Source organism: Bos mutus, chromosome X (assembly GCF_027580195.1).
Source record: "Bos mutus isolate GX-2022 chromosome X, NWIPB_WYAK_1.1, whole genome shotgun sequence".
Taxonomy (NCBI): Eukaryota; Metazoa; Chordata; class Mammalia; order Artiodactyla; family Bovidae; genus Bos; species Bos mutus.
Window position 1 is genome coordinate 90,248,065 of NC_091646.1, and position 25,094 is coordinate 90,273,158.

A 25,094-nucleotide genomic window follows, 5' to 3' on the forward strand; every position below is an offset into this window, starting at 1 on the left:
CCCAAACCTTATGAGTCAGAAACTTGGGGCGATGTAGGCCAGCAACTCTGTATGATACTAAAGTTTGAGAACCACTGTCTTAGTTCATTTTCCTATCCTTTGAAAATACTTTTTCACACCTTTGCTCTTCTCACGCCGCCAACAGCCCCCTCTCCTTCCCCACTGTCAGTTGCTGATCACTTTTTATTTCAAGTAAATGGAGAATAAAAGTGCTCAGAAGAGAACTTCCTCATCTTCTAACATTCACATCTGCCTGCGTCTACAGGTGCCTCCCTCACTGTCACTAGGGCCAACCCCCTTCCCACTTGTACACTACATCCCATCCCCTTTCTTTTCTGAGGTCATTTTTTTCCTTTCTATAGGATCTTTCCCACCAGCATGCAAATGTCTGTCTTTAAAAAACAAAACAAAACTTCCCTGAAGATGTTGATGGAGTGACCTAATGCATATGTTGTTACGTGAAAATTTTGAGTATTTGTATGCATTATCTCATTTTCAAAACAAAACAATGGAAGGATAAACCAAAAACTGATACACTCTGTTGCCAATGAGGAGGGAGAGACTGGGCTTGAGGAGAGGAAACAAAAGGTAGGCCTCTCTGAGAGGTATTTGTTTATGATTGGGCTTCCCTAGTGGCTCAGACAGTAAAGAATCTGCCGGTTATGCAGGAGACCCAGGTTTGATCCCTGGGTCTCCAAGATCCTGGAGAAGGAAATGGCAACCCACTCCAGTATTCTTGCCTGGAGAATCCCATGGACAGAGGAGTCTGGCGGGCTACAGTCCATGGAGTCACACAGAGTCAATTCAGACATGACTGAGCAACTAACATAGTTGACTTTGAAACTTCATGAACATGTTTTGTATAATTAGAACACCAAATTAAGTCAAAATCTAGTTAAAACAAATTGACCTCACTATGTAACAAACTGAAAGTATAACCACAAGGAGAATTCTTTTAAGTGACTTTAAAATAGGGTTACAGGTAAAGTATTATACAAGGAATCGCAGGCACCTTTCACTCAGATTCCCCATATGTGAACATTTTACTGGTGAAATGATGTGGTTTGTTTTAAAAGACTTCAGCAAAAAATATAGTAACAATAAATGGTTGGAGATAGATAAAGCAGTAATGACAGAATGTCAATAATTGTGAAACTGGGTGATTGGTACCTGAAGGCTTTGTTAATTTGGTTTCTCCAGTTGTAAATATTAAAAAGTTAAAGAAACTTCCTTGGCTTCACATTCTCTTCTAGCTACATCCCATTTTCTAACCCTACTGCAGTAAAGTTTTGAAAGATATCTGAATTTACTATTTCCACATCATCTCTTCCTATTCTGTCTTGAACATAGTTCAGTGGGGATTTTTGTCTGTTATACCACCAAATGGCAACCCACTCCAGTATTCTTGCCTGTAGAACCCCATGGACGGAGGAGCCTGGCAGGCTGCAGTCCATGGGGTCACAGAGAGTCGGACACAACTGAGCGACTTCACTTTCACTTTCATACCACCAAAATCCTTCTTATCAAGGTCATTAGTGAATTTCAAGTTGCCAAATATCATGATCAATTCTCGCCTTTAATGACTTCTTAGTAGCCTTTCAGGACACCAGTGTCTTCTGATTTTCCCCCTGCTTCACTGTCCAGACATTTTGTTTCCTTTGCTAGATTGTTCTCATCTTCCTTGCCTCAAATGCTGCTGTGTACCAGGTCTCAATCCTCTGACCTCATCTTCTCTATTAGTAGTTCACTCCCTAAGTGATTTCATTCATTATCTTGGCTATAAATATTATGTACATGCTTTTGATCCCAAATTAGTCCCAGCCTTCCCTCTCCTGTCTTACATGACTTCACACTCAATTTGTGTGAAACCAAATTCTCGATCCCTCTTTCATATTTCTACTCCTATATTTCCCAAATTCAGTAAATGACATCCTCATTTTCACTCAGTTGCTCAGGACAAAAAAGCTAATTACCATACTTGACCTCTCTCTCTCTTTCACACCTCATATCCAGCAGCAGTTCTTGTCAAATTTACCTTCAGACATATCCTGAACGTGACGACTTTTTACCCTCCCAGCCTCTATCACTCTGGTCTAGTCCAGATCACCATCTTCTCTTGCCTGAACACCCACAGAAGCCTCCTACCTGGGCTCCTTTCATCTATTCTTGCGCCCTTGCCATTTCTTCTCCCCACAGCAGCTGAAGTGATCCTTTCCAAACCTAAAACTGATTTTCATGCTCTCCTGCTCAAAACTTCCCAATGGTTTCCCATCTTGCTCAGCCTAAAACCCAGAGCTCTGCCCTTGACTTCAAAACCCTAGACAATAGGGTCGTTGATCATCTGAATCTCATTTCCTACCCCTCTTACCTTTGTTCATTCCTTTCCCAACACACTGGCTTCCTCACTCGTCTCCAAACATAGCAACCCCCTTTGTGCCTCTGAGCTTTTCTCCATAGTATGCTCCACACCAAGATCTTACCTCCGTGTGACTTTCTGCCGCTTCATTCTGGTGTGTGTTCACCTATTACCCTATTAGAGAGGTCTTCTCTGACACTCCTTGTCTTAGTAAATAACAGCTCCCTGGTCTCCAAACCTGTAACACCTACTTCCTCACCAGCTTAATTTTCCCTCCTTAGCACTTAACATTACTTAACGTTACTAGAGTCTTCTACTCATTTACGTATGTTGGTTTCTTTATTTTTTAAGTTTCAATTTTATGACTTATCTCACTAAAGGGTTTGTTGAGAGTGACTGAATCCACACCCTGTTGGATAAATCTCAGTATAACATTAACTTAAGCGTAAATATAGTCAACAAACTATAAAGTGTATACCCTGGGATTCCAATTTAAGCTTCTACTACTCTTTCCTAAGAAGGTAATGATGACACTGGCCGGGAGACCCTGTCTGGGTCTAGTCTGTATTTTCTTCTTCTGCGTCAGGCCCATCCTTTTCTAGGCTTGTTCATTTGCCGTGCCCCACACTAGACCTCTTATCATTGATCTCTGTTTGAACCAACTGAAAGTTTGCATTGAGAGAGAACACTCTGTCAGTTGGTTTCTGTAGAGGTTTGCCTGTCCTTCAATAGGCCCTACCAGCTACTTTGTGTCTTCCTGCAGTTTGCTCACCATCCATGTACACTTGCTTTTTCTCTCCTCTTTCTCTCACTCATACACACTCATACACACATTTATACTCAAGGGCTCATTTTTATTTGTGCTACACTCTATTGTAAAGGTCTTTAAATACCCTTGGACAAAAAATAACTTCTAAAGTATAAAAGAATCCTTCCTACTTTTGTATATCTATCATCAAACATCACTGTGGGTGTACCAGCTCAGAATTTTATTGCATGGGTCTCTTCATGCCCACTATCATGTAGGCTAAACCTGAACTAAAACTGGGTCATTTTATATCTGATCAAGTGTGGGAGAGAATAAAAAATACCTTTATCTTCCAAGCCTGAAGAGGCTTGCCTTTTTCACTAAACCCATATTTTAAGAGAAGGTCATAACATATGTAATGTTAGTCACAGAGAGGAGCATAGTATTTGAGCAGAGACCAAAGTTCCCTACAATTAAATGCCTTCCTGACACCAGCCCCAACAAGGTCCCAGAAAAAGGCAGATGCAGGAGGACTAGGTCCTATAAAGAGACTCTCACTGTAACCAAAAATCATATGATTCTTAGACAGCCCTGGTCAAGCAGCTGCTCCTCAGGGCGGGGTGGGGGAGGGGGTGGGTCTTTACCCTGGACTAGAGGCCAGCCCAGTAGTCTCCTTCCCCACTTTTCTTTTCTCACTTCCCCTTCCCACAGAGAGGAAGGGCACATCCAGAGAAGAGACCCCAGGAAGGAAGAGCATTGAATTCCAGAAGAGAAGGGCTCAATTAGAGTCATTAAATCTTACTTGGGAGTGGAACGAATAAAGAAAAATAGGATGGTGGGAGAGGGGGCAGAGAAAGGGTCATCAACATCCCTAAGGGCCAAGATACAGTGGTTCTGTAGATAAAGTCAGATTTCAGGAAACTTAGGTGTAAAATATACTTTTCCTTACACAAATGTAGGCTGTCACTCATTGAGAGAAAATATTGCATGAAAAGGCAGAAAACACATCTGTCTGTCTGCCTTGAACATCCATTCCTCCTGAGTGGTTCCAAGCACCACACCCTAATTTTAGAAGCAAATAATTCCTGAAAAATGTTGGATAAAACAGGTAAGTCTTTGGAGAAATCAGCCAGACATGAGAATAGACAAATAATTCAAGCATCCAAAGTAATTCCAGGAGTTTTTAAAGTATTTTACTATATGGGCTTCCCTGATGGCTCAGTGGTTAAGAATCCGCCTGCCAATGCAGGAGACACAGGTTCAATCCTTGGTCCGGGAAGATCCCCTGGAGAAGGAAATGGCAACCCACTCTAGTATTCTTGCCTGGGAAAACCTATGGACAGAGGAGCCTAACAGGCTACAGTCCATGGGGTCACAAAGAGTCAGACACGACTTAGCGACTGAACAACAAATATGGTCATGTTATTTGGCTTTGTGCAAATTGTTCATTGACAATTAATCATTTTCTTTGGTTTGTTTGTTTTTCTTTTCAGCCCCACTGTGTTCTCCTTGCCTCAAAGGAAAATTCGGCACCTGTTAAACTTGGGGGCTTTGGGGTAGCTATTCAATTAGGGGAGTCTGGACTTGTAGCTGGAGGTAAGAATGCTTTTTTAAAAAATTTCCTTCAAAACCGCATCACTTTATAGGCTGGTGTAAAGTTTTCAAACTAAATATTAGTCTATCCTCAGTGTTTCAGACCATGTTCCACCCCACCCCCAAAAAAGTGCCATAATATAGTTTTGAATTTAATAATTCTATAATCATAATTAGAATTTTAGTCTCTTAAGAATAGACTCCATCTTTTTACTCTTTGTATCCTCAACATTTAACAGGGAAGAGACCCAACATACAGAGATTAAAACAGTACTGGAAGAAGGTGATATTTGAGGCAAAGAGACTTTTAAAGTTGAACTGGCCAAATGAAGTCAAATCTAAAGTGTGTGGATTCACTTCTTTCAGGTTATATCTGTGGCTGATTTTTAATTTCACACTGCTTTCCTCTTTCCACTTGTGAAAGAGTCACACTTAGGCCATCAGTCTGTGTGTTTGGGAAGAGCAAGCAGATATGAACACAGCCTAATTTTATTATTAGCCAAAGCAAACATAACTAGAAAATTCCCATGCCAGAATAAAAAAGGAAGAAAAGTTAAAACAAACTTTCTTCACCAGTATGCAGAGGTGGATGCTAATTACAGATTCAAGTATTTGGTTTTATTTATTCCTTTCAGTAGATTCCAGCTCAGAATGCTGCCCTGTTTTTAGTTTTGTTCTTTAGTTTTGCAAATTGCTTAGTTCTCCATTCTACCAACTACCAGTCTTCTAGCCATTGCTTTCTATTTTCCATCTCCAAGTACTGCCAGCCTTCACAAAGAGGAAAAATATCAACAGAACCTTTTTAAACCTGTCATCTTTCAAGAATGCTTATATTAAATTCAAATACCTGAAAAATGATAAATATCAAAATAATAATCTTTTACACAGAATATTTCACTTCATTTCATTTACTGTTACTAAAACATCAAAGCAGTATTAACATAGGCCATCTTCTGAAAAATGAGCTATGAGTCATAGTTGTAGTCTTTAAATCATTATTTTACCACATTGCCCTCCAAAATTAAATTGTGTTTAGATTTTCTTCTAGTTTTGGGTTTTCTTCTAGTTAATCATTTCCAAGGATACAAGAAATTGCAAGTTGAGTATTGTTTTGAAAACTGATTATTTTTTCTTCTAATTCTAATGAACTAGTGAATTCAAAACCTATGAAAAGTTTGAAACTTATCATCTGTGATCAGAAGACTGACCACAGGGTCAGGGTAACAACATGCAATTTAACCATAGAATCACTGAATCAGAATTCGAAGAGGCCTTAACTTCTCCAGTCTTGTAAACTAAAGATTGAATTCTCTCATAAAATTCCCTGCAAAAGACTGAGCTCTAGTTTAATTCCTCAGGTGGCAAAGAATTCACTGTGTCCCAGGACAGTTCATTCCATTTTTTAAAAGCTCCCTAACTATTGAAACATCCATCCTTGCATTAAACAGAAGTCTATCTTCCTGTAACTTCCACCCAGGAGTCCTACTTCTGGCTTTTGGAGCCACGGTGAGCAATTTTAATCGTTCCACATGATAGTCATTCAGATGCTTAAAAACTGCCATCATATCCGCCTTTTTATCCAAGTTAACTCGCCTAGGTTGATTTAGCTGTCATTCCTCACGTAAACTACTTCAGTCTCCTGACTGCACCAAGTACGGAGCCAAAACCGAGCACATCTCCAGGCACTTCCAACACATAGAAACTTGAAGCTATCACTGCTTTTGCTGTGGATCTTACATTCCTATTAGCCTCCCCAAATTGCATGAGCTTTTAGGACAACCCTGTTGTAACGCTGGTGGCTCATATTAATCTTGCAATCAACTACAAATCCCAAGTTGTTTTTAAACAAACATTGCTGTTTAACTCTCTCACATCCACTATTTGTACAGATCACCCCCGTGTTAAGACTACACAATTAAATAACAAATTCTGACAATTATATCCTCAAGGTTAATGGGATGATATGATATAAAATGAATTCCTTTTATATGCTGTTATATATATTGGCCATTTAGAGTGACTTTGTTTCTCTTGATTTCAATTTGCATCCTGTTAGCATTAAAGATGGTATGGACTTCATTTTACTATGTACCTTGACTGAAGGGGAAAAACAGATTCATGACTTATCCAGACATTTTTTACATGTTAATCTATTTTCCTAAAGTCCATGAATCTTTCCCATCAAGTTTGTATTTTTAAAGCTGATTTTTAACCCACAGTGTATCAGTTGTGCAAAATTTATTTTTCTCAGTCCTTATAGAGTTAAAATACTTTGTGGTGGTCAAAATACTGTCATTTCTTAAACATACCTTTGCTTGCATTACTACTTCAAGTATTACAGTGTCTTTAAAATGCAATCTAGATATGTAGATAAAGGATAAATGATTTCTCTTATGAAGTTTTCATGTTTAAGACACTTCTGAAAATGTATCAGCTCATTTGCTAATATCTAAAAGAAAGCTATTTTCCTGTTAGATTGGAATCTTTGATCACTGAGTCCTCCAAATCAAAAGTAATTCTGTCCATTATATGTCCTATATAATAAAAACCATTTACATATATTTACATGTTCCCTATCTGAAACTCAGCTGTTTGGAAAACTCACTTATCCAGAATATAACTAGGAACCTAGAAAATAAATTTAATAGCAGCAAGACATTTTCTGCCCTTAATAGCTGTTCATGGTTCTCTCAAGTGAACATGTGAAGACACATTCTGAGGCTGACATGCTTCCATTTTTCAGAAAGTTCTGTGGACTGGCATTCCTTCATAGCTTCCACCTGCCTTTCCCTCTGGTTAGAATGCCTTTTGTCATTTTGTGTATCTAGTTAACGAAGTTTTCTTAGAAGCAGGCTGATTTTCACCATCCCAAGTTAGGTAACCCTGTTCGTTCTCTCCCATATTCCCATAGCTGTCTGGCCTACATGCCTTCATGTAGCATTTCACGCGGGGATTTGTAATTATATCAAAGACTGAGCTTTGTGAGGGCAAAGGGGGACCATGGCTTATCCCTTGTATGTCCCCAGTGGCCCTAGACCACTGTGTCTAGGACCAAGCAGGCACTTGGGAAATTTTTACTAAGTCAAAGAATCTGGTTTCTAATGAGTTTACAGTTTATAGCAAATTTTATGCAACAAATGAGGAGAAGACAAGGCTAGAGTAAGCACAGTGAAAGAAAAGAAATGAAAGCCTGATCAAAAAAAAAAAAAAATATGTTGAGCAGATACCAAAAGTTGGAAAGCACAGCAGCCTTTTATACTGAAAAAATCAACCTTTATTCTCTGGGGTATGCAATGCATTTTTGGTTCTATACCAGATTTCTTTCATTGGTATCACAATAATAATTCTGAGTCATCAAGAAAAGGTTGAATTATGTGCAGCATCATATATAAAAGAAGTCAGGAAATTATAGAAAGAGAGCCATCCAAAATTCTTAAAGTAAAAAGGGGTGGGTGTGTAAAGATTCAAGTCCTAAAGTATAATGAATATGTACCTATTCAGAACAACTCCCCCTTCCCTGAGGTTCTGGGTAATAAGGTTTTATTATATTATCAAAAAAACTAACATTTAAATTTTTAAATGCACATCTGAAAGTGTCTCATATACAATGACATTTAATTTGGTTTGGTAATTTGGCTTCCCGTTCTTAGAATTCTGTGGTCAGCATCATAAAAATCAAGTGAAAAAAAAAAAAAAATCAAGTGACCACAAAGAAGGAAAAGTCAAGTGATCACAAACCAGGAAATTGGGGAGGTCAGTATATTTAAAGGGTAATTCCAGTCCTTTCACATTCTACCAATCTGCATGAAATAAATTTTTAAAAATCCACTCCTATAAAATCTTTCTCTTCCCTGGTGGCTCAGGTGGTAAAGAGTCCACCTGCAATGCAGGAAACCCAGGTTCAATCCCTGGGTCAGGAAGATGCCTTGGAGAAGGGAACGGCAACCCACTTCAGTGTTCTTGCCTGGAGAACTCCATTGACAGTGGAGCCTGGCGGGCTCACAGTCCATGGAGTCACCAAGAGTCAGACACGACTGAGTGACTAGCACACATGATGGTCTTTGCCCTTTTCATTTTTATGAGCAAATTCCTTAACCAAAAGATATGTATCTTCCTCAAGGATGAACACTGATTCTCCAATACCATGGTAGTCTTCAATCTAGATAAACGGAGAGAACCTCCCCCTGGTTGGCCAGAGCTGGCCATGGGGGCTCTTAACTAGTCCCAGATTGAGACCTGCATTTTGAGTTGCTTGTAAGAGTCAAGTTGCGTTTCCAAGCAGTATCCCAACCACCAGCAGGTACCTGGCTGGTGCCCTGGTATGAGTACTGTGATCTCTTACCCTGCTTCTCCCCACTTTTACCAGCTCCTGTCCATCAGACCAAGGCACATTTCCCCAAGGGCACTGCCCTGTCCCAGCTGTTCATGAAGTAGGAGGCTTAGTTCTCATCATTTCACACTTCTTTATGTTACTTGAGGAAACTAAATGGGGCAACATGAAAATAAAAATCTTTCCTTCTAACTGGTACAGAGTTTCCTCTGATCTACCATACATTTTAAATAAAAATATTTTCACTCTCTGAATGCTGAACATAATCTCCTCTGTTATGGGGGAAGGAGGGGACCCACAATTTTCAGCAAAGGAACATTCCCAGTACACAAGCTCGGACCTGTTCCCAACCATTTCCATCCTAACCAGGTTTGGCAATCACCAACAAGACTTTATGATACAGGCTTTCTCTCTAGCTGGATTAGAAGATCTCTGAGGTCTTTTTCCAAACTCTGAACACCATTCTGAGCTCTCCATAAAATTTTGTGCAGTCTTCGAAATAAAAATGATCTTGGACTCAGGATGACGAGGTGGGGGGTGTAGGGAAGGGAGAAGAGGAGGGCACTGGGCCCGCCTAGAGCTAGAAGAGCTGTCAAATCTGGCAGGCAGTCCCCTCCCACAGGAATTTCCCTAGGATGCAAATCTTTTGTTCTACAGAAGAAAAGGGGGTGCTGCATTAAAGATGGCTACTGGTGTGCAAACAACTGCTTTCAGATTCCTTCCTGAAACCTAAGTTTGATAGGAAAAAAGAAAAACACTTTAAAGAAGATAGAAATCAAAGAGAATCAAATGGGAAGAGCCTCATGATTTTGCTTTGGTTTATGTCATATATTTGCTCTCATTCTCTTCCAATATTAATATTTGAAGGAAGCTAAAATCCTATTATAACAAAATATCGTTAACCACTGTTAATTGCTGCAATTAATTCCTAAAATCTACTGAACAGGATTTCGGATTCAGAGTCATATTCCAAGCAAAAGTTCTCAACATTAGGTTTAATTTCAGAATTTGTTTGGCAGTCAAAAGTAATCTTTTTCTCCACAGATATTTTCTCACTTGTTCCCCCCTCTCCCTGCCACTGTCTCTACTCTGTATTTTTTAGTAATTATTTTCAAACATGTGAAAACAATAAAATTTAAACAACTTCTTCATGATGTAAGAAATAGGTAAATATTTACCATGCACCCTGCAGAATTCAGTAGGAAGTAGCAGTGTTAGAAGACAGAGTACCTGTCTCTCCTGGGCTCAGTATTTTCAAGAGGTGATAAATAAGTTTTTTCTTTCTGCCTTTTTTTCCCTTGATTTTATAGAGGAGGGAAGAGGTGGTAATATTTACATCGTTAAACTTGTCATTCACACTGTTATTTTCAGTTTTCAAATAGGGGGAAGCTCATTTTATGTAAACATTTTTTCCTTGATGTTGTCATTTTAAATATAGGGCGCGTTGGAACACCTCATTTTATGGCCCCAGAAGTTGTCAAGAGAGAGCCTTATGGAAAACCTGTAGATGTCTGGGGTTGTGGCGTGATCCTTTTTATCCTGCTAAGCGGTTGTTTGCCTTTTTATGGAACCAAGGAAAGATTGTTTGAAGGCATTATTAAAGGAAAATATAAGGTAATATATTATGAATGTTTTATTTTTCCATTGAGATTAAATTATTCTGAAAAAAAAAGTTTTAAGTTGTTGTCTCTCTGGATTGTTTATTGATGGTCAACATAGTTACCCAGTCAGAGAAAAGTTTTTTGCTTGCATCTTTGATCCACTAGCCTTGTTAGGCAACAAAGCTCTCAAGTAAATTTCAGAGTCGATCGCAGCCAAATTATCATCCAGATGACTGGCTTTAAAAAAAACCATTGCCTCATACCTCCCTTCTCATTCCCTCTGTGCTGCCTCTAGTCTGTCCCACGTATTTGGATTCCAACTCTGTGTTTAGTCCAGAAAACAGGGACCCGACTTGTCTTTGATACACTATAAAGACCGGAGACCCGAACCGATGGATGTTCCCCTTTTCCTCCACATTCTGGGCCCTCAGAGTCACAAAGCCACACGACAAGTCAAAATCTTTGACCACAAGTACATTCTAGTGAAACTGCCTGTTTAGCTAACTCAAATTCATAATAATTTTTTTGTGCCCCACTTATTTCAAATAAAATTCTAGATCAGGGAAAGAATTTGGAATACTCCTTGGAATTTACTGTGAGAGAATGTGAGCTTTTATTTTACCCTGGGTAAGGTGTCTGTGACAGACTCGAGCCCAGATTTTAAAATATCCATTAGCTGTCTGGTGATTGAACCCATTTATCCAGGCTGAGCTGGAGCATAAACTTCTTTGGCCCTTCTTTGTGTAATTTGAGAAAAGGGCTTTATTTTTATTACTTCATTTCTAAAGTAAAATGGAAATTTCATCCAGGTAATTTTAGTAATTCTTTATCTTACTTTTAGATTTAGTGTCTATTAACCTTTATTTGTTTTTGCTCTAGCATGCATGTTATTTTATTGCATTTTATGTAGTCAGCCAGCACAGCTGAAAAATTTTCCATTTACCTTCCAGGATAAACTGAAATGCCAGTATCACAACTGCATTTCATAATGTAATTTAGAGCCATTTTGGTGTAATTTAAATATTTATATTCATCTCTGGCTATTGTGAATTGGAAACTACATGTACTGTTCCCAGACTTCTGATTAGTACATTATTACTTTCATTACTAAATAATTTAAGAAGCCATTACTGACGTCATGAGTGGCTATACTGAAAAGACCTGGGAGGCTCTTGGAAATCAGCCTGGGGTTGGTCTCACTACCCTAGCTTTTACACTGTATTGCCCCGTGCCGCCTTGTATGGCTGATGGAATACGATACTCTGTATGGGAAGCACAGAAGAGTATGTGTCTGGATATCAAATCAGGGCAGTTTATTTTGAGGAAGTTCTCCTTCCTCCCGTTATTATTAACACATGCACTTTCTATTCAACAAAATCACTGTTTTCATTTTCGGCCACGCCTGGTAACATAAAAACCAAACACATAGGTTTATATTCATATAACACTACACTCCAAAACTGTGAGGCCCCTAAAGTATTTTTTTCTCTGTTCCTCAGTAATGTTAGAATTTTATATGGGACTTGACAAAACTTAAGGGGAAAAAATAAATGAAGGTAAAGTAATTTCAGAGTTGTGGCCTTATTCTTTAAACTGCAACTGAAGCTTGTGGAAGGAAGTCAATGAGAATGGTTTGTACTTTTTTTCCTTGTGTACCATCGGCTTATATATAAAGGTACACAGGTTTGTCTTTATTTAGATGAAGATCTATGGGAAAACTCTGGTAACAGAGAAAGACGTTTTCCATATAGGTTTTTCTGCTTCTCTTAGAGTCAGTTGACCATTGGAAATAAAATCAATCCTTTCAAGGTAACTAAAAGTCTCAGGAAACTGCTCGTAAGTAATCATCTCCCTTCAATGCCTGGAAATTGTGAGTGGCTATCAGGAATGCACGGTTATGGCTTTCTCGTTGAATTTTGCCAAGTGAAATCACAGATACTAACGTGAAAATAAACACAGTAATTCTATCAGTGTAATAATAATACTAGCAATAATGATAGCTAACTCATACATACCACTTACTATGTTCCAGGAACTGTTCTAAGCACTTTACTTATATTAACTCTTTTCATCCTCACAGTGACTTATGACGTAGGTACCATATAATAAAATCTCCCACCTGCCTTCTTGAGCTATAAGCATTTGCTAATAATAGAATTCTTCCTTTGTATTTGTTCAGTTGCTAACTTCCTGGTTTCCAAGGCAATGTACTTCATTCCAACAGCTTCTTGGTATTTGATTTTGTCTATTTTTAAAGCACTGAATAGTTATCTTTGTTTCTTTGTTTAGAAAAAAATTTGGACTAGTCAAATATGTCCAAAAGTTTAACTGTTTTAAAATGTTCTATTCTTAGTATTCCAGCATAATATAGTCAGATGGATGGTGGCAGCTATACTATAATTTCTGTACCTGGGGGTTTAAAGTTAATAACATATTTACTTTTACTTGGCTAACCTCACCTCTCGCTTATACTCATGGCTTTCCTTACAAAGGCGCCAGGTTTTCAGTAGCTGAGTTTGAAGTACAGATCCATCTTTACTATGTGATGACTCTATTGGGCCTTTAAAAAAAATACTATGATTGTGTCAGCATTCATTTTTAAATTTTTACTAATGAAAATTTCCAACAAAATAGTAGAGGTAATAGTATAATGAACCCACAGTTTTAATATTTATCAACATCCAGCCAATATTGTTTTATCTATATTCTACACGCTACTGTATTATTTTGGAGCAGATCTCAAAAATATTTTACCACCCTGGTGGTTCTTAACAACAACAAAAATTAAAAATCCTTGATCTCTATGAGTATTTTCAAGAAAATTTTGATGACATATTTTAAATGTAATATATTTAAAATGTCAGAGTTTATAAACTACTACTAGTCTTAAATAATTTTAACTTTTTATTCTCGTTTACTAGCTTACTTGATCTTTTAAGGTCGATAGGAGAGAATACTTTAGCTAAAATATATGCTAACATTTAATTTCAATTAATTTTTTATAAAGGACAAAAATATATTTCCCAAAGTGTATAAAAGATACAATGTCACCTTATATCACTTGTTTCTGGATATCCAATTGGTGTCTACACAGCAGGAGTTCTCAGCTGCCTCGCTTTCATATTCAAATAATTAAGACTGCTTTATAGCCCTGTTTTGTTCTCCCTTATATATTCAAGGGCTTCCCTGATGGCTCAGATGATAAAGATATACTCGACCTCCTAAATTAATATCAGCTACTCTTTTCTGCCAAAGAGAAAACCCTGGATTGGGCTCCCTCATGAAAAGGACCAGGGAGTATACTTCTCAACCTCTGCTCACTTCAGAAATCTTACGACCACTTTCAGATGGTTTCTCAACACCTTTCCCGAGGACAGATCATTCAGACATGGAAGAGAACATCATCTCCAAGATGGAAAAGAGGAAGCAAGGCTGTCTAAGCCCCATCTAATCACTCGCCTCCCTATTTCAAACTTGTCAACCGATCACAGTTTCAATAGGATGACAGTATTTCAACAGTCTCACGGCATTCACTTTTAATTAAGGGATCTGACAAGAGAAGTGACTACCGCTTAGAATTCTGCCTGTTAAGACAAAGAAGATGGAACATTTTCCACTCTCTATCTACTAGAACAAAGCCTCACATTAGCCAGAGCAAAATGTCTGACACTAAACCTTGGCCAGATTATAATGATTCGTGTGTACTACAAGCGGTGATTTTATTTGGCTTTAAAGTGTTACGGACTTTATTCTGCATCTTTCTCCCATAGAAAGTGACGTGGGTCTCTGGCCGGTTAAAGCCATGGCATTGCTTAAAGCTTCTGGCAACGGACAGCTCCTACGTGCTCAGTCAGTCAGTTTCCTGATATTAAATAGGGAGTGAGACCCTGCTCCATCTCTTCCCGCCTGTCCCCACTTGCCTTCCCAACTCCAAACCCCAAGCATTCCTTTCCATTTCTTCTGGTTCCTGGTCTCAGACATACCCCTTTTCCCAGGAGTCTTCCAACTCTTTTCCTCAGAGATCCACAGCCTTGCTCACAAGTCCTGTGTCTTAGGAACAACTCATAATTTATTTTTTTGTTTGGCTTTAGGCGACTTACCTTGTAGCTTAGTTGTCTCATCTCTAAAAGAGGAAAAAAAGTCACTTCACTAAGAATAATATACAAGTAAATTGGGTTTTTTGTAAGGCCTATAGTAATATATTTTTTCCTAAATGCTGAAAATGACATACAGTGACCAAAGTATCCTATTAATAAAAGCTGCTTGTGTGGCTTCACGGTTATTGCTAATTCCCAGTTTTAAAAACAAAATATTAAAAACACTTCTTTAAAATGTTTAAATTTTATTTTAGTCCTTTCTAGATCAAAGTATTCTCATCTCCTTAGAGTCTAGATGCTAGACTTTTTATTTTACCTGAGATAGAGCCTGGAATCGTGAACATTCTGTTCTTTAATTATTAAAAATGTTATTATATATCTAATCAGAATATGTATAAAGAATATTTACTGATGCAAATTCTCATGTGTTGAACAACAGGAAATGCATGACCTCAGTCGTCTTCTTCCTTAGAAAGCAAGTCTTTAGAATCCGATTTCTCTACTTTGCTACCTGAATCTTATTCGCATTGAAAGAATGTAGGGATATTAACAGTGAACATTAACGTCTCACTGAACCTGTGTAATCTTCCTTTCCCCCTCTTCAGATGAATCCAAGGCAGTGGAGCCATATCTCTGAAAGTGCCAAAGACCTCGTACGCCGAATGCTGATGCTGGATCCCGCCGAGAGGATCACCGTTTATGAAGCACTGAATCACCCATGGCTTAAGGTATGTGAGCTCACAGGTGGCCATCTGCACTTGGTTTGGACAGTCCAGTGACAAGAATGCATTACTCTGTAAGGTGCCCCTTTCCACCCTTTTTTTTCCTGAGCATTTTTCATTAGTTTTGTTCACCTTATTTACTGTTTCTGTGCATTCTCTGTAAACATCTAAGAGGATGTACCATTTGAGTGACATTCAGCTTCATTACAAGAGGGTACTAAAGAGGATTAAGGCAAAATCCATCCCAGAGGAAGGCTTGTTTGTTCTCTACCAACACATCTTCCAAGGATGCACAACATGAACAACAGAAGGAGCACTTAGTATGTGATATTTACAAAGCGATTATCATTGCTTTGGTTGTGACTGTATACTTTATAGCATTATTTTTATTTCAGTAGATCCTAGATACAGATTTATTTTCTTAAGAAAAAGATTTTTTAATTTTATTATTTATGGCTGTGCTGGGTGCTTCCCTGGTGGCTCAGACGGTAAGGCATCTTCCTACAATGCAGGAGACCTGGGTTCAATCTCTGGGTTGGGAAGATCCCCTGGATAATGAAATGACAACCACTCCAGTACTGTTGCCTGGAAAATCCCACGGATGGAGAAGCCTGGTAGGCTACAGTCCATGGGCTCGCAAAGAGTCAGACACGACTGAGCGACTTCACTTTCACTTGGCTCTCCATTGCTACATGCTGGCTTTCTCTAGTTGCAGCAAGAGGGGACTACTCTCTAATGTGGTGTGCAGGCTTCTCGTCACAGGGACGTCTTATGTTGTGGAGCAGGAGCTCCACGGTGTGTGGGCTTCAGTAGTTGTGGCTCACAGGCTCTAGAAAAAGCAGATTTTAAAAGTTCTTTTTATATCCCAACCTGCCAATGAAGTATCACTATTAAAGAAAATTATAACTTGGGACTTCAGTGAGATAGTACTATTTGATGAAGACATTACAGTGTTCAACAGTTCCAGGAAATTCTCACTTTACAAGTGAGAAAGCTAAGCCTCAGGTTAAAGATCTTGCCCCAAGTCACAAAAGTTGTTGATGTTGGAACCAGGATTCAGCCTACTACACCCTTCCCCTTGTACTCAGGATCCTATCCCTATCCTATGCCCTTCCCTGCATCAGCACCTTCCTATCTCTGTGGGATCTAACAAGCTACCATTTATTTTCATTATACACACACATGTTCTCCTAACCCTACAACCCGCTCCAGCCTCTGCCCCTATTCTCTACTCCCCTTGACAGCGAAACTCCTAGAAAGTGTTATTTCTACTCACTTTCCTCAGTTTCTCCCATCACTTTCTCTTGAACCCACCCTAGTCAGGGTTGCAATCCTACCAGCTCCACTAAAATAGCTCTCGTCAAGTCGTCAAAGCACCAGTGAACTTCACGTTGCTGAGTCTAGTGGTCAGATCTCATGATTCTCCCTCTTGGCATATCAGCATTTGGACATCCATACTTCTGGAACTCTGTCCTCTCTTGGTTTCAGGGCACCTCTCTCCCTGGTTTCCCTTCTTCCTCTGTGGCAGCCCCTTCCAGATCCTGCTGATTCTTCCTCACCTCCCTGCACCATCTTCACAATGGAGTGCTACAGCCCGTTGCTCTTCTGCTTCCTGTCTACACTCAGACCCTTGGAAAGTGAGAGTGAAAGTTGTTCAGTCGTGTCTGACTCTTTGTGACCCCATGGACTATACAGTCCATGGAATTCTCCAGGCCAGAATACTGGAGTGGGTAGCCATTCCCTTCTCCAGGGGATCTTCCCAACCCAGGGACCAAACCCAGGTCTCCTGCACTGCAGGTGGATTCTTTACCAGCTGAGCCACCAGGGAAGCCCCAGATCCTTGAAGACCTCATCTATTAATAGTTTTAATGGGTTCTAATGCTATCTGTACAAACTGAGTTTATACCTTTAGGCTAGACCTGTCCCCTGAAGTATTATTAATTTAGTTTACCATTTTCACTCCCTCATACCTCTCTGACTTCACCCCTTCACCCCTTCCTACTCTCCTCTTCTCACTTTGTTCCCTCATGCCGGCCTCCTCGCTGCTCCTCAGACAGCAGGCCCACACTTGCCTCAGCGCCTGTGTTAGTCGTGCCCTTTCCCTAGAATACTATTCCCCAAGCTATCTTCATGGCTTATTCCCTCACCATCTTCAGTCTTTGCTTAGATAGCAGCTTCTTAGTGAGATCTTCCCTGACCACCCAATTTAAAATTTGAGGGAAGATATGTCCCCTGCCACCAGTATGCCTTACCCCTCTTCCCTGCCTTACTTTTTTTCCATAGCATTGATCACCATGAGACATACTTACATTTTACTTATTTGTTTCTCTGTCTACTTCCATAAAATATAAGCTGCATACAGAGCAGGAATTTTTGTCTCTTGGTTCACTTCTGTATAGAACCTTTCAAAGTGTTTGACATGTAGTGTGTGCATGCTAAGTCGCTTCAGTTGTGTCTGACTCTTTGCGACCCTATGGACTATAGCCCGCCAGGCTCCTCTGTCCATGGAATTCTCCAGGCAAGAATACTGGAATGGGTTGCCATACCCTCCTCCAAGGGATCTTCCCCACCCAGGAATCGAACCTGTCTCTCTTATATCTCCTACATTGGCAGATGGGTTCTTTACCACTAGCGCCACCTGGGAAGCCCCTGACATTTAGTAGGTGCTCATAAATATCAGTTAATGATTTCATGAGTGAATGTATAAATGTATTCACACTACTATACCATGCTAGCTCCCCAGAAATTATGCAAAATAATAATATTTAAATATAGGTTTATAGTGTATCTTAGCAGTGATGACATGGGATAATAGTATGATTGAACAATGTTGAGATTCCAGTAGATCTTGATTCTCCTTAAGAATATTACTTTTCACATCAGCATTCAATCCTCTGATACTCAGCTTTAGTTATTCTCGACTTGAGTTCCCCAGCTATAGTTATTCCTGACTTCCTCCAGAAAAGAGTGAAATACTTCCTCCAGAGAAGAGTGAAAGTGAGATACTTTCTTAGTACTTATTTTCTCCCAGAAATAAACAGTTCAGGGAACCTCCTGATTTTCCTTTGCTTTTCTCAGTTTCTTATCATGAGGATCTTTTTTTGTTTGCAGCTAGTTTAAATGCCAACTAACAGTGAAAATGGCAGCCATATTAGTCATTTTTAATATCCTTTGGAAAATTTGGCTTTCATTATCTTGCATATGTTGACTAATAATATTTATTTTTGGGAACTCTTATCCCTGCAATGATTATAGTTCTTTTGCCAAATAATCTGAGCTTAATAGACAACAGATTTCTGGCACCAGAAAGACAAAAGACAAAAGTGTCAGTAACTTAAATGAAAAAATTCCTGAAGACTGTTCACTACAGTGTGTTTTCTGAAGATGGAAGAATTCAATGAGAATGTTATCAAGCTGATGAGAACAGACTTATGGCTCATGTTATATTTCAGTACTTTTCCATGTATACTTTTAAATCATTGCTGTGCATAGAAGTGGTGGTAATTTAGCAATGGCTAAAATTTAAGCTAAAGTTTAAATATGAAAAACTCCTGAGTAACTGCAATGTAAAGAAATAAAATGATGAAAATCCTTGTAGTAAGGAGTACCAAAAGTCATGATACCACTGTTTTGTGTCAAAAAAAAAGTATTATTTCTTTGGCAAGACCACAAAAAAGTCCTATTCAATCATGACATATAAAATGAGAATTTGAGTAAATAGACCAATTAATATGTGAATGTCTTGAAGTTATTAAATTATACCTGTTTAATACTTTTATCTAAATTAGTGCTGTTTGCTGTAAATATTCATTCCAACAAAAGACCAACTAAGATTGTAATTTTCTCACAGATAATTAAGCTCTTTTCACACCCTTTGTAGCCTTAATATGTAGATTCCAAGTATATTGACCATAATAAAGATGAAAAGGGTATTTATATTAGCCTAATCAATTTGAATTTTGGAATAATCAATCAACACATCAATTAAATGTATATTTAGCATCTCGTGTGCACAATGGATAGTGAATCAAACACTTCTTTAAATGCAAGACACATTGCTAATAACATTTTTCTGAATTCATATCACATTACTGTTAGTTTCAGGTAGGATTATTTAATCTGGAAAATATTATTTTTATTCTTTCGTCTTAGTTTTATAATGCTGTGGAGTTAATATTTACTTGTTTTGTGGTAAGAGGTACGTTAATAGACTTTTTTTTAATCTTATGATTTCATCTGCTTAGAAAATATCAGGAATCATAATTTAAGCATAATTTTATTTAAAGAAAATTTTTACTGTATCATTCTCTCCCTTTTCACTTCACTGTCTGTTATCTTCTAAACTTAAGGCATGGTGAGACTGTGAAATGGAATTTCAAATGCTGTTGATATAACATAAAGACATAGAAAGATAACCTCAAAGAAGTCACACATGAGAGGCATCTCACAAGAATACGGAAGTATGGGCCCCGGAAGACTAACGGGGAGCGTGAAAAGTCACTGTCGGCCAGTGCTACCCTCTAGCTAGTGGGGAGGGAGGCTGCACAGGTTAATACGACTAAAAGGGCCACATACCCAAAGTGGAAGGCACAGAGAAGGCACAGCATTATAAGTGTTCAGGGTATTCAGGGAAGGGGTCAGGAAACACTGGTATAATACAAATGTCAGCTATTTAAATAGGGTTGCAGCAGACTGAAAATTTGGCTTGAGGGAAGAATATATCTAGAATGCCAAATTTGGTACTTTAGATATTAGGGTATAGAGAGTAAAAAGCTACTCCAAGCTTTTGAGTGATGCAAAATTATATGAGCAGCATGCTCATGTAATTCCTTTGGACACTGTGCACAGGTGGGTTACCTGTCAGGATACAAGCAATAGAGGCAAAAAGGTCCTATAGAAGCCGGTCTGTCCAGTCAGGAAGTGACAGGGGCCAGAACTGGGGAGTCATAGCGGGAGTGGGAAAGAAGTGTCCAAACTGAGAGCGATTAAGGAAGATTGATGAGGCTTGGTGAGTGATTGGAGATATTCAGAATTAGGAAGCCTACAGAAGGGTTAAAGCCTGTAGAGTATAAGTGTTTAAATTTAATTTATTTGAGATTTTCCTGGTTCTTAGTATGAAGAGTAATTTTGGATAGTGTGCTGGGCATTTTTAGTATTATTATGTTATGAGACTATGATTCTTATTTAAATCTTCTATTTTGGTAGGCAGTTAACCCAGTTGGATTCAGAACACACGTCTTACCCCATTTTTACACACTATGATTCAAATGCCAGTTTCGTTTTCAATGTCTTTGCAGTACTCATCTAGTCTGTCCTTCTTGTATGCTACCCAGGGGCTCACCAAGTGTTGGTGAGGATGTTGAACAACTGGAACTCATACCTGTTGTGGGAATGTAAAATGGTACAGCCACTTTGGAAAACTATTGCACAGTTTCTTAAAAAGTTAAACATATTCTTATAAAATGACCTAGCCATTCTACTCCTACATGTTTACCTAAGAGAAATGAAACTTAGGTCCATACAGAGATTTGTACATTAATGTTCATGGCATCCTTATACCTAACAGGCAAAAACTGGAAACAGCCCAGGGTGCATCAACAGGTGAATGGATAAAGAAGTTATGGTACATCTATTCAATAGAATGGGCTTCGCTGGTGGCTCAGACAGTAAAGAATCTGCCTGCAGTGCAGGAGACCTAGGTTCGATCCCTGGGATAGGAAGATCCCCTGGAGGAGGGCATGGCAACCCACTCCAGTATCTTTGCCTGGAGAATGCCCATGGACAGAGGAGCCTGGCGGGCTACAGTCTATGGGGTTACAAAGAGTCAGACACGACTGAGTGACTAAGCGCAGCACATTCAATGGAATACCCCCAGCAATAAAACAGAATGAACTATTGATACAGGCAACAATGTGGGTGAAGCTAAAATATTTAGGCAGAGTGAATAAAGCTGGATAATAATTAATATGTACTGTATTATCCCATTTATGTAAAATCCTAGAAAATGAAAACTGATCTAAAGTAACAGAATAGATCAGTGATTGCCTGGGGATGGGGAAGGGGGTGACAAAAGAGACACAAGAAAGAATTTGAGAGTGTTGAATGTGTCCATTATGGTTGTGGGGATGGTTTTATGTTTGTATACGTATGTCAAAACTTATCCCATTGTATATGTGCAGTTAATTGTATGCTAATTATACCTGAAAAAGTAAAACGTCTTCAGGAAGACAAACTACATTCAGAGTCTATCTCCCTTTCACTGTCTTTATTGTTTCCATCTGGTTTTATCCATCTTCATTTCCCCCCTGGATTACTACAATAACCTCCTAACTGTTCTCCATGCTTTTTTTTTTTTTTTAACTCTCTCCCCTTTCCAATCTAGTCTCAACACAACAGCTAGAGTATTCCTCTACATTGTCAGATCACGTCACTCCAGCTGCAAACCCCCCAGTTGCCCCATCTCCCACTCAACATAAAAGCCAAAGGCCCCTGGTGGCCTGCACCAGCCTTGCCACTTGTCTAGTCTGATCTACTATTTACTCTACACACGAGTCTCCTTGCTGTTTATTGATAATTTCAGGCACACTGTCTCCTTTGAAAGGCCTTTGCACGTAGTTGTTCTATCTGCCTAGGCCACTCTCCTCACCTCTTGGATGTCACGTTCTCATTTGGGTCATACTCTGACCACCCTACTTTAAATTGCAATGCACCTTTACCCTGACTTCCCTTTTGCTTTATTCCATAGCACTCTTAACATACTCTATAATTTCCCTTCTTTGTATTTTCTTATCTTCTCCCATTAAAATATGAATGACATCAGGGCCAGAATCTTTGTTAAGGTTTTGTTTACTTGTTAATCCCAAGTGCATAGAACGATGCCTGGCACATAGTAGGTACTCGAGAAATATTTCTAAAATAAGTACCTGTAGCATAAAATCTTCAAGATACATTGACAAATTAGAACCAAAGAGGGCAATAAGGAGAATGACAGGAGATTTGAAATACACATGAGAAGTTGGCAACTGGAGATGTTACCACAGAGAAGAATAGATTCACTGGGAAGCATGAACCCCCTCATAACTACTAAAGGGGTATTATATGGAAGAGGGATTGTGTTTACTCTGTGATTCCCAAAGAGAAGAGCTAGTCCAGACAAGCCACAGGTGGGCTGAATAAGAATTTTTTCACGTTCTTAAAATTGTAGTGGGCTGCCATAAAGTAATACTCTCCTACTGTATGAAGTCAAACAGAGTGATCATCCATCAGAGATTGAAGGGGATCCCACATGGAGAAATGGTTGGATTAGAATGGGCTTGATAAGTTTGTCCTAGTTTGAAGATACTGTGACTTTTCTTTTAAAATCCAGTTATTCTTGACAACTCAGAATGCTGAATTAGTTGTGAGTTAATTTCCTAAAGGCTCGTTTTACCTGACAAGATTGTGTCAACTTCATACCTTCATAATAATTATAATAAATTATTTTAGCCACATAGCCATGTATCTGAAAAATTACATGGACCATTATTTTAGCCCTTTGTTATTGATGAAGATGAAATACTATTTTACTATCAGTTTTGACCTTCATATCCAATTGGGCTTGTTGTTTATTTTAAATTTAGCTTCTTCACTTTTTTAAAGAGCTATGTGTGTTTATTATCTTTCATATTTTTTTAGGAGCGGGATCGTTATGCCTACAAGATTCATCTTCCAGAAACAGTAGAGCAACTGAGGAAATTCAATGCACGGAGGAAACTAAAGGTAAATTAAATCAGCAAAAAGCCAGACAGAGGCATTTGCTGATATTTGTATTCTGTTTCAGTGCCCATAAATATTATACTGCTGTTGGCTGTAGTTTTCTTACAGCCAAATTCTCAATGCCAAAATTTACCAGTATTTCAGTAAGATTTGGGTTTTTTTTAAATAATGTAAGGTAATATCTAAGTAAATCCCAGCAATAAGTTATAATAAATGGAAGATGAATCACATTTTAGAGTTATATTATCTTTAAAAATTCATAGCAGAGATATAATTACTTTAAAAATAGGAACTTGCTATTATCCACTATTGTTGAATTTTAATCTAGGCCACATTTTCTCAAACTTAAATATTTTGACAGAAAACATAAGTTTAGTTCAATGGAAACAACACAAAATTAGAGTTGGAACTAGGATTGAACAACCATCAAAAAGCAGTAAAAATCCCCACAACCTTGGTCTACTAGAAAATATTTCCAGATCACTTTTCTCGCTTTTTCTTTATTCTTCCTAGGATACCTTTCTCCCATTTACCATACTCCCTATCCTCCAAACCACTGGAAAAGAAAAAAAGCACTATTACTTCATTTGGACAGCCCATTTGACTTTAAAAGGTTTTTGAGGTTTTTGAAAAAGACCCAGAATAAGATAATGGAATCTTTACAGCACTGGACAAAAATCTTAAGGGACAGCATTTCCCTCCTCCCTGCAACAAAGGAAACGATTATATTATGGTCTTAAAATTAACTCAGGTTTGACTTACTTTGATTACTATTAAAAAACTTAACTCTGTTCTCTAAGTGGTTGATTAGATAAGAGTCCTCCTTAGCCATGTGACTCCTGAAAGCTGTAAAACTTTTCTTCATAACTATTTTCAGATACATCATAAGTTGCAATAATATTTATTCATTCACTAGTAGTTGACCCTTGAAATATGTTGTGAATGATTGCCTTCAACTCTAGATTTATAAGAATGTTTTTATGAATTTTTGGAAAACTATGTAAGCCACAATATTATCACACAGAGCCGAACTGGCCAACATATTAGCCACTAGCCACACGTAATTGTTAAAATCTAAGTGAAGTAAAAGGATTATTTTTTAATACTTATTTTTTATTTGGCTGCATCGGGTCTTGGTTGCAGCACACAGGCTTCTCTCCAGCTGTGGTACGTGGGCTCAGTAGTTGTGGCGTGCAGACTTAGTTGCCCCGCAGCATGTGGATTGAACCTCCGTCCCCTGAATTGGCAGGCAGTTTCTTAACCACTAGACCACCAAGGAAGTCCCCTAAATTAGTTAAAATTATTAATTTGTTGTTCAGTCACTCAGTCATGTCTGACTCATTGTGACCCCATGCCAGGCTTCCCTGTCCTTTACTATCTCCCAGAGTTTGCTCAAACTCATGTCCACTGAGTCAGTGATGCCATCCAACCATCTCGTCCTCTCCAACTATCTTGTTCTCTGTAATCCCTTTCTCCTCCTGCCCTCAATCTTTCCCAGCATCAGGGTCTTTTCCAGTGAGGCGGCTCTTCAAATCAGGTGGCCAAAGTATTGGAGTTTCAGCTTCAGCATCAGTCCTTCCAGTGAATACTCAGGGTTGGTTTCATTTCGGATTGACTGGTTTAATCTCCTTGCTGTCCAAGGGAGATATTAATCATTACATTATTTAAATTATTAATAAATAAAAGATCTGTTCCTCAGTCACACTAGAACATTCCAAGCGTTCAATAGCCTAGTGGTGCCGTATCAGATAATGCAAGTATAGCCTGTTTCCATCACTGCAGAAAGTTCTACTGGAGAGTACAATTGTAGAGTAAGGGCAATTCTAACATGTCACTGTTGGGGTTTATTATTCCCAGTTAGCCTTTCTCCTAGGTGATTTTGCAGTCAGGAG

General features: G+C 38.6%; 1 protein-coding gene across 8 annotated transcripts in view; it reads left to right on the forward strand.

The window, feature by feature from the left end:
- The window catches only part of CASK (calcium/calmodulin dependent serine protein kinase), a 374,249-nt gene that overhangs the window by 232,859 nt on the left and 116,296 nt on the right, over nucleotides 1–25,094 (forward strand). For all 8 annotated transcript variants that reach the window (XM_070366505.1, XM_070366507.1, XM_070366509.1 and 5 more), the window contains exons 6-9: nucleotides 4,598–4,700; nucleotides 10,466–10,641; nucleotides 15,331–15,453; nucleotides 23,122–23,205. In XM_070366505.1, coding sequence (XP_070222606.1) covers nucleotides 4,598–4,700; nucleotides 10,466–10,641; nucleotides 15,331–15,453; nucleotides 23,122–23,205 — 486 coding nt within the window. The remainder of the gene's footprint in view (nucleotides 1–4,597; nucleotides 4,701–10,465; nucleotides 10,642–15,330; nucleotides 15,454–23,121; nucleotides 23,206–25,094) is intronic.